At 48.8% G+C, this 10765-nt stretch overlaps 1 protein-coding gene across 1 annotated transcript in view; it reads left to right on the top strand.

Moving 5' to 3' along the window:
* Positions 1-5442, top strand: part of cdc42ep3 (CDC42 effector protein (Rho GTPase binding) 3) — a 6983-nt gene extending 1541 nt beyond the window's left edge. The window contains exon 2 of the mRNA XM_079728841.1: positions 3518-5442. Within this exon, the coding sequence (XP_079584967.1) occupies positions 3765-4859 (1095 nt within the window). The 5' untranslated portion in view covers positions 3518-3764 and the 3' untranslated portion in view covers positions 4860-5442. The remainder of the gene's footprint in view (positions 1-3517) is intronic.
* The last annotated feature ends 5323 nt before the right edge of the window (positions 5443-10765 follow it).

Here is a 10765-nt window from a genome sequence, read left to right as displayed (position 1 = left end):
TAGGGCTGTTTTCTGTTTTTATTACGCTACAGAGGCGCTATGAAGTATAGGGTAGATATCATGATAAAATGTTCAGTATCAATGCAGTTCAATGCACCAGTGGCATCGTCAGGTTCAACGAGTGAGGTTTGAACCTCACAAGCTCTGACACACACACTCTCACTAACTTTAGACCTGAGCCTAGGCCCCTCTACTGTATGTTTGGATACGCTGATGCCACATGGCATCATTAAACAGGGCTGTACTCGTTCTAAGAATATGCTGACCCATTTATTTCACACATATGTGACTTATACACACACGAGGTGTCCGAAATAGCCAAGTTAAGTTAAGTCCAGCCTTAACTTTAATTACCCACTCGGCACTCCCCATCCCTGCGCCTCCCAATTACTACCCGTATCCGTCAGTCCTCACACTAAGTCAAACCCCCACCACCCCCGCCCGTCCACTCTTAGCCCCTTTCTGCCCCTTGTTTTGATGAGACACAGGCCTCTGGTGAATAGGACTCCAAATAGCTGCCGATGGCCCACTGACCCATAGGGCTTCAGCAGGCCTGAGAGCACTCAGACCTCCTGTCAGTAGCACCGTCTGCCCAAGTGATTCTCAGCCAGGGGCCGGGCGCCACTACATTCCCCCCCCCCCTGCCCCACAACACCCTTTCCTGCGGATGTGTAAATAAAACCCATGAAGACATTCTGCAGTGGCGTCGGGCTGGCGTTGCCAACCCTCCCCTGATCAGAGCCGCCAACACGTGCCACTTCTTCTGGGCCCCGTCCAGAGAGGAGGGCAGCATCCTGCCTTCGGCAGAGCACCTGCTCGACAGCTCACACCCTGCCTGGCAGAGACTCACGTGGATTCGGCGGGTTAGTCGGTCATGGCACTTTGTCCTCCGCCGGCTGTCCTACGCTATTGTAACTTCCTTCCGGGTCCTAGACTAGATCAACTCATAGACCTTGTCGTCTATTTGATGCTTGATTCCTGTCTCAATAAGCGAGTGAAGTTCACTTTTTTTCCGGCCCACTAATGAAAAACAGTCGTGGCCGTGTGTGTGTCGTGAGAGGTTTGGAGAAGCTGTATGGATCTTGTTTTCCACATAGTTCGGTCGGTGGCCTCTGACATTCCTCCCGTGTTTACCGCCCAAACCAAACAGAGGCACCAGCAGGATGTCAGATGTGAAGGTCAGGGCCTCCCCATAAGAGCCCACTCCTTCTTCACGAGGCAGCAGCCGCTGCTGACCTTGTCTGGGGATGCGCGGCAGATGCTGGGGTTCCTCTGATGGGCTTCCTTTACATTCCGTCCATACTATTGATCCGAAACCGGATTATCGTCTGTAATAACGCCGAGCACGCCCAATGTATACTCATGACATGCCGCTTGAGAAAAGGCGGTCTAGACGATTCTCGTGGCGGAGGAGATTTCATTTCATGGCGATGATCAATAATGTATGTCGGAAAGGAAACGCCTGCTTGAGTCGGAGGGGGACTGAGCCGGGCAACGGAGGACGGTAGCGTAGCTGTTGTGTCAAGCGCGGAACGGTGTGACCCTGCCTTGGAGCGGGGTGCGTTAGAATCGACCAGCCTCAGCTGCATAGGTTAAGCTAACTAGCTGCTGCAGGTCCTCCCCCTTCAAGGTCAGGAACGATTGAGTGATGACAGGGGAAGGGGAAAGAGATTTTTTTTAACCAAATACTGCAGTGGACGAAAGCCCCCACTCCCGCCACACACTCCTCACTCACCCTCAGCATACAAAAGACTCTCAGAAACACCGTCGCAGCCATGACACACATTCGCCGACGGCTATCTCCCGGCAGGCCCAACAGGCACCGAATAGAGCAGGGGATCTGGCGCTCACAGCAGCACTGGAAATACACGGGGAGAGAGCAGCACATGTTCCGGATCCTTCCGGGGTGGACGCGGAGTCTATCTATAGATCCATAGCCCTCGCTGACTGACGGGTTTATTTGAATTGGAATGGCATCCTCCTAATGCAGAAACTTGTTGCCAAGAATACAGACGCCGCCAGTTTGCTGAGACATCATGGGAGGTTGATTATGTCGTTTGCAAGTTGTATTCAGCCAGCTTTATATGAAGTATATTAACATAGTAAAAGCAATTTGCAATTGAAAAAGTCTCTCTCTCTCTCTCTCTCTCTCTCGCTCTCTCTCTCTCTCTCTCTCTCCTGTTAAAGAGCCGTGTGCCTGGAGAGGCTCTGATAAGCCTGCTGCACATCGTCTCTCTGTGGGTCTATGGGGCAGGAGTGTGGATGTTTTCTCAGTCAAACATTTCTTTCAGGGTTCTTTTCCCCTGAAGGAGCTGGACTTGGCCGCCCAGGCACTCTTGGTTGCGGGTGTTTAACTGTACACTCTGTAAGATGGTCACCACTGACATACCTCTCAAAAGTAAATATGTCTATAAATGGGCAAGCTCTCTCCCCTCTGGTGCCCCCCCCTTCCCCCCCCCTACACCTCAACCCCACACATCGTATACTCCCTTGCCTTCTATACACAGTCCTTTTTTTTAATCTTTCCTTTCTCCTTTGTCGGTCCCTCTAACCGGCCAAAACTAATGTTCTCCCTTTATCCTACTTTGCACATCCCACATCGGACCAGCTGCTCATAAACAAATATAGAGCGGACACAGACACGACCTCTAAAACTCATCAGCCACTTTGAGATTTGAAACATTCTAAACTGGACATTTACTTGTCCGGTTGCTACTCCGTTCAAATTCAAAGCAGATCAGATCGGTTATTCATAGTGAAGCAACATCAGCATCTGCAACGTCATCTCTCATAACATCGACCTTGTATAATCTCTCACTCCCTCTCGCAAGAGCAACCTAAAACCCCTCAACTCTCTCTCTCTCTCTCTCTCTCTCCCCCCCCCCTCCCTGGTCCATTCCCATCTATTCCTCTCTGTTTCTGAGCAGCAGCCCCTCTATAAAATAACTAGCTGTGCCTCTCTGATCCCACCACAGTCCCCTTTCGTCTTTTCTTCTCCCAAATCACTCCAGCTGTTTGCCATTAACACTTCAGATGAAAAAAATGCATGTGGATGCAAATAGAGCAAAGAGGAACCTGGGGAGCAGCAGTAGCAGGGCTGGACTCGGACCCATCATGTTTCCCTCTGGCTCTGCCATTCCTCCAGATGTGAAGGGATGAGGGGGATATTTACTGCTGGCTCTGAGTTGTATTTTTTGTATTTATGTGACTTGTGCTGGTGACCAGAGATCTTTATCTGGGTGGCTGGCGACAGGAAGGTTGTAGGGGAGCTCAGCAAATCAAAGCGCAAGGCCCATGGAAAGGTCTGAGGAAAGGACATCTCAGTAAATCTGTCCATGCAGGGTTTAAGGTGTTGAATAAAAACATGCAATGGAATGCATGCTGCTCGATAACTCCTTCTCCCTGTACTGTGACTCAAGCAAAGAGCCAATTGTTTTACAGGCTTGGATTTCACCATTGTCAAAGAGCTTGTAAACTAACACTTGTCCTTTTCTTGTTTTTTTGCTCTTCTTTGCAGAACAGCGTGCCAGGCGACCTTCCCTCAACCCAAAGCCTCAGCAGTTTCAGCACTTGGAATCCAATTCCCCGATCAATGACAGAACGTCTGAAGTTATTTCGGGACTTGCACATGACCTGAGCGTTTGAGAATGTAACTGGAGGTCCTTTTTCAAGGGCACGCCACGTACTGTCCAGCCATCCATACCGAGAGAGCACACTGTACTGCTGTTTCTCCTGAGATCAAGACCCCATTGTTGACCTCAGCAATGCCGGCCAAAGCACCCATCTACCTGAAGCCCAACAACAGCAAGAAGGGGAAGAAATGTCGCCTGCGAGACATCCTGTCCCCGGACATGATCAGTCCACCGCTAGGGGACTTCCGCCACACCATCCACATCGGCCGGGGCGGAGAGAGGGACGCCTTCGGGGACATGTCCTTTCTCCAGGGGCGGTTCGAGCTGCTGCCGGGGAAGGCGGAGGTCGTCCACCCGCAGTACGGCACGCAGAGCGACTACCAGAGGACCAGCAGCACCTCCGACGCCTACTTTGCCGAGACCCCGTCCCCGGTGCTGAAGAACGCCATCTCCCTGCCGACCATCGGCGGGGGCCAGGCCCTCACGCTGCCCCTGATCTCCTCCTCCGCGTTCCCGCTCCCCCCCGTGCCCCTGGAGGACATCCTGGGTCCCACGGCCGCCATGAAGCAGGACAGGGCGGACGCACTGGAGAGGGTGCAGATGGACGCTCTCTTGCACTCTATGGACGTCTTCACCGAGGAGCCCACACAGTCCTCTCTGAGCATGCAGTCGAAGCCCGATGTGCTCTTGGATCTGCTGGGGAAACCTTCGAAGCCGACCTCCAAGTCCGTATCTGATGCCACCAAAATGAAAAAACGGGACAAGAGGTCTGAAAAGCCCCGGTCCTTTAACGCCAACAATCTCAGCAAAAGCAGCTACAAAACCAACGGGAGCCTGCACAGTGACGCGAGCAGCGACAGCTACGAAAGTTTCGATGGTAAGGGAAGTTTCATGGGCCGCAGTCATGAAGAGGAAATCTACAACGGCGACGGCAGTCTCAACAGCACTGGGAACTGCGATTTTGGACCATTTGGCAACAACATAACCATTGGTTATGAGAAGGGGCCTTCTCGTTTCAGTGGAGACTACGCAGACAGGGATAGCGGTGTGGAGGAGGGACGGGTTTGTGACTTTGACTATGAGTTCAGCAAGGATAAGAGATTGTCACGGGATTCCCTGGTCCAGATTACCGGATCTATGCTCTCGCTTGAACTTGATCTGGGCCCATCCATCCTGGATGAAGTGCTCAACATAATGGACAAACCTTCAGCCAAGAGCAGGCCCTGAACAATGTTGAGAGCCCCTTGAGAGAACAAAGGGAATTTATTGACATTGGACTCTCAAAGCAATCAGAACGGTGTCTGGATGTATCGTTGCAATAGAATGAGTTGCAGAAGGCAGAGCTGCTTATATTTTTTATGTTTGAAATAGAGAACTATTCTAGCTTCTATGGAGTGCTGGTTATTCTTCATGTTTTTCAGTCATGCTATCAGCATGTTAGGGTGCATGCGCTATTGTATTATAACTCAAACTCAACCATTGTGCCTTTGATTTAGCAATTAATTACTGATATCGGCTACAAAGTATAGACTTGTGGTTTACGGACTATTACAGCCCATATACATGATTCTTTTGATAGTGCTTCGGGTGTCCTTATGTCTTCATGGCTTTATTATTGCACAACCTTGAACTTTGGTTTCCCCGTTTACCTATATGCATTTTTGTGTGACCTTCAACCATGTTTAACAAAGCACTCTTTTGTTTTGTCAGAGGGGTTTTCCTTGCGAGTAGGCCTATTTCATAGAACACTATGCATATGCACAGATTTGTGTTTTTAATGACACAACACAAATAAATACATTTTGTCGTATTTTGTCGTTTTCTTTCTTGTCAGTGTCAAGGGGGGGTATTGGCGGCGTGTGTGTGTATGTGTGTGTGTCTGTGTTTGGGGGGGGGGAGGGGGGTGGTGGTTTACTAGCATCGAGAAGAGTTGTGCCAGATTTCCCCTTACTGTTAGAACTAGTAATGATACACACTGATATCGAGGTGAGAAGAATAGATGTAAAGGTTCGCCTCTGGGATTCCTCCCATGTAGAGGGAGCTAGCTTCAGGCACCCCAAAGGGCGCCCGCTCCGTTTGTTCCACTGTGGACAGAACAAGCAGAGGAGGGGTCTTTAGCATTCTCTACATTCCGGTCCTCAGAGTACAAGTGTCCATGTCCAGACATAAATCAGCTGTCTGCTGTGAAAGGGGGAGGAGTCTGGCGCTAGACCCCGGCCCAATCCATCACCACACAAAACACAGAGCGCCGCTGGGCCGATAAACATCCCAACGAGTGCTCACATGCAAACGCTGTCGAGCGCTCACCCCTTGGACAGCCACTCTAGCGCACAAGAGCTACAACAGAGACGTGTTGACCTGGCGGTGATGAAGCGACCATCTAGAGGAGCGAGACAACCCCTTGAACCCCCATCGACCACCCCACAGCCCTGACTCGTGGATGTGGTGCTCAGTCAGCACTGCCTTCTGAGGTCCCTCTTACAGATCGGAGCGGAGGCAGGGCTCATGGCGTGCGCTGCCCTGCCGCAATGCTCTCTCCACCAGCTTCAGAGAGCAGGATCAACCTCTGTGGGCGCTCCCGTCGCACGCTGCATCAAACGTGTGTTAGTGTCGGTGGGGGCGACGGCACATGTGAATAATTACAATGGTTTTATTTCAATCTCGGTCACAAAAGCGAGGCAGTTTGCGGCAGACCTCTCCGGATCCCTCAGAATGTCAGTAAACAACCACGGCCGTAGCAGTAAAGGCGTGCCGTGCTCACTTCAAACCCACTGTTAGGAGAGGCATTAGCTTCTTCCCATGCAAGGAAACCCGTGTCACGGCCTTAGCCTTTGGAAAATCCCAGCAGTATAGGGCTGAAGGAGATTGCTGAGCCGACGAGTACCGCTTTCATGTGTAACGCATGAGGCCTTGAGTGTGGAGGTAATTACAATACTGGTGCGTGCAATGGTACACCATTGACTTGATGACAGTCTTCTTTTGACAGGCTAAGATCTTTAGCAAAACTTCTTAATCCCTGCAGAACATCTTGTAGCCACGGCCATGTGTTATGTTGTGTAACATAGAATATATTTAGACATATATTCTGTGGGCACAGGAAATTCCAGGGTGTTATGAAACCCAATACAATATCTGTTTGAATCTGAACATGGCCTCCGCATTCCTCTATTTTCAGCTCCGTGGGGTGGTCTATTTATGTAAAAGGGCTGTTGGACTGGAAATTTGAATTTGTTTTTCAGGTTGTGCAAGTGAACTACGGTAGCCCGTTTATATAACTTTGATTCTCCACACGCAGATAACAAAAGCTGGGCTCAATGTCTTTGGTGCCGGAGTATTACTCAACATCAACATGAGTAGGTGGCTGTACTAACTGCCTTCTCATGTTTCTCTTTGAGTCATTCCTGGGAGCCCGAGGGCAAAACAGCAAAGACCTCTGACGGAAGGCAGAAATAGTCCTGTGGGCTTCTTTTTTACTAGGGCAGGGTCAGGGCCAAGGTAGCAGCTCTTCCGCGGGAACACGTGCTTCCAAGTGACTTGGATTCCTTGAGTTCCTCCACACACCTTCCTTCACATTGTATGAAGCAAACACACACTTAAGCGAACACATGTCAGTTACCTTCATGCAAAGATCTTCATTTTAAAGTGTAGCATTTGCATTAGAATTAGTTTTGGCCTACTTATTTTTTCTTCCCAAATGTTCTACCAATAAGATAAAGAGTTAGGGTTGCCCACTAGCTTTTAAAAACTCATTTCAACATGAGGAGCCTTTCGTTGGTGTACAGGGAGGAGAGACGTAGGAGGCGATCTAAGTGTTGCCACTACCTGTAATTATCCCAGCTGCCTGCTTGCTAGGATGAAAAAAACATCACTCAAGAATTTTCAACTTTGTAGTTGTTTTAAGTTGTGCCAAACAAACATGGGAAAGAGCGCTAGAAGAGGAAGAAGGCATATTTGGAGAGACACTCACAGTCGGTCAATCGGTCACACAAAAAGCAACATGAGTTGAAAAGGGGAGTGGAAGGAACCACGATGGTGAACTATATATCTGCTGCTGTCAAACAAGGGAAGTAAGCGATGATCATTAACTGATCCGCCACGTATGAGTTCGACTAGAGAGAACGTGCACAAAGGCCCTATTCTTCTCCCGTACATCAATACAGATAAACGATTCAGGAACATGTCTGAGAACCTTTCCTTCAACAGCTGAACATGGGCGAACAAGAAGTGGGATCCAGCTCCACTCTTTCCTCGGGTATAAGGTTGAAGCTTCCTGTCCGGAGATGAATAAGCCGTCGGTTCCCGGGCAACTGGGTGCCAAAGCAAGCAGAATTCAGACCAAGCACAACGTTCCAGCCCAGGCTCCACGTAGGAAAGGCTGAATAATGTGGGTGGTGTCTTTCACACAGTGAGGTGTTGGTGTAGGAGCTCCACCATAGCCGGGCAGGAGCCAGCTCAGGTGAACAACAGAAGGGGACTTCAATAAGACATTTCCCTGCCTTTCCTGGCCCTAGTATTGGAGACAGCAGAGAGACACACTGGCCTTCTGGTCCCCCTTTAAGACTGTCTCGCTCCACAGCCCAAACACTGGATCTGGACGTGAAGAAGCGAACACCATCTCACTAATGATGAGGAATTCCATGACATGTTTTCTTTATTTTTACAAAATTCAGTTACCAAGTTGTTTTCCTTAAGAAACTTGGCTGAGCGCTTGACACTTCCTGAGAACAAAGCGGTGGCTGTGGTATGTTTTTTTTTTTGGAGGTTTATTAGAAGAGGGAGGGCAACGGTGATATAGTGCAGGTTACAGCCAACTCCCACACAGAGCACTCAGAGCAGACAAACGGCCACCTCTCGCTCGCGAGCGCGGCTGTGTTGACCGTTGTTTGGCCGACAGTTGCCATAGAGAGTTTAAGTGTTTAGCTAAGTGTTTAGTCCGCACATGTAAGCCCTGGAAGCAGAAGGGGGGCTGAGTGGACAGGAGTTAACCGTGGAAATAAGGTCACTTCGGATATAGCAGAATGGCCGAGCACGTCAGCCAGACCATATTTAGTTGCAGGGACCAAATTGGTGCAAACGGATGCGCCCATGGATGCATCTGTTTCATCCTTTTCACTCTGACATTGACTTTATCTTCCTTGAATGGTGTTAAAGCCAGCAAAGAAAAGAGGAATGAATAACATCAACAAGTACAAATAAAACGAAAAGAACAGTTTTTTGTACGTTTCTTTCTTTTTTTTTACATAGACTACGTATTATTTCAAATAATTAGGCCGCAAGTAAAAACTTGTCGGAAAGTCTGCACATTGGTAGTAAGTTGTTATTATTATTTACCATGGATACCGGGAACACGCACTCTGAAATTACAGTAGTGCATTGGCTCTTTTATCTTTCTTAAAGTAAAAATTGGCTCCATTGAGTAATTGCGCCCTTCTGTGCCGGCTGAGTTTATTGGCATTCCGAAAGAACTCGAGGTCCAACTTCTCCCACTGCATCAAATGTAATGCATGGAAATACTGCTATATAATACTAATGCAATGAATAACTACTTAGATATTCAGTGATGAATACCTCAATAAGGAAGCTATGTGAAGCGTTAAGATTTACTTGTTAAATAAATAAACAGGAACGATATAATTGGACAAGTTTATAGCCCTGCATTCCAAGGACGGATAAACTCTACCGTGAGGTCTGCAAACCTGCTGGAACTGAATGCCATGACTCACACGGCTTCACAAACCAAGTGCACCCCGGAAAGCGGATATTTTCTAAATAACGCTGCCGTGACATTACAAAAGGCAAGACCTACAGGGGAGCAGGACATCTGCTTTCTAAACACATTCGCTCATTGACATTCCCCGCTGCTCTGCTATCAGTGGAATGAGCGCCTCCGCGCGCATCCGCCGACACGCGGAGCGTCTCGCCCTGTCTGCGAGCGCCAATTTATGCGCCTGTAATGGAGACATCCGCAGCCTACTGTAGCCTAGTGCAAACAATCCATGATTAATTCATTCTTCTTTCTGATTCAGCCCGGGTCTCTCTGCACACACACACAAGCACACTTTCACTTTATCTTAGATTATTGAAATGTAGGCTATGTTTTATACATTTCTTAATCCATTTACAGTGGCGTTTTGTATTTTCATACTCATAGCGCCAACAAAAGATGATTGTATGTGCACACTTACATGGAGGTAAAGCTCTCTGTGATTCTGATTTTGAAGCAGTTCTACTTTGAGGTTGGTGCTTTGGAAGACATTCTTCTAATCGATCGCAACCAGAGGCCTGGATCCCGTCACGTGAGACCTGCTAATACCAGGCTCGCTCGCTATAATGTATCGCTGTCCAAAGGCCAAGCCTCTCATATAGCTGGCATGGGCTTAGGGCAACATCTCCCCATTAGGATGCAGTCACTATTCAGATGTGCGCGCGCGCGCACACACACACACACACACACACACACACACACACACACACACACACACACACACACACACACACACACACACACACACACACACACACACACAGAAACATATATGTATTTATATATGCAGCCTTAACTGCCTCTCCTGCCTGTACCCCTGCACCCCCCCCTCCCGAGGGGTTTGAATTGGATGCCCAGCCGACCAGGAAGGGTATTGGGTTTGGTGGTTTTGAGGGCGTCTCTCCTTATAGATATGGTTGACATCACTGGCTCTGTTTTCCTCCCTGGGCCTCAGCAGTATTTCTCTCACCCTGACGAGAGGGAGAGCTGCTCCCTGTCCCCTCTCCGAATCACAACAAGGGCCGGGTCACCGAGCTTAGCAACGGCTGGTCTGCACAGGGGGCGGGCAGGGCTGGGGCCCCGGGGACAGAGGAGGGACATGTAGTCTGGAGGAGGCCTTATTAGTGGGCCATCTTCTTTGTTGAACTACTGTTGAACAATTTGCTCAATTGTATTCCAACTTGAATTACGCTTTGCTTAAATTGTGCTGGTTTACTAGAGCGTCGTTCTTAAACCAGTTCAACTCAAATTGAATCAGAACAGCCCGCAAACGTAATCTTTCCGTTATTAGTGAAAAATAGAAAGTCAGTTCTCACCTCAAAATCACATTAAAGATAAAAAAAAGTATTTTAAGTCCACTTGTTATCTA

This window comes from Pollachius pollachius (genome assembly GCF_949987615.1).
Source record: "Pollachius pollachius genome assembly, chromosome: 2".
In the NCBI taxonomy this organism is placed as follows: domain Eukaryota; kingdom Metazoa; phylum Chordata; class Actinopteri; order Gadiformes; family Gadidae; genus Pollachius; species Pollachius pollachius.
Note: the sequence above shows the minus strand (reverse complement) of the source record. Positions and strands in the feature narration are given on the sequence as shown.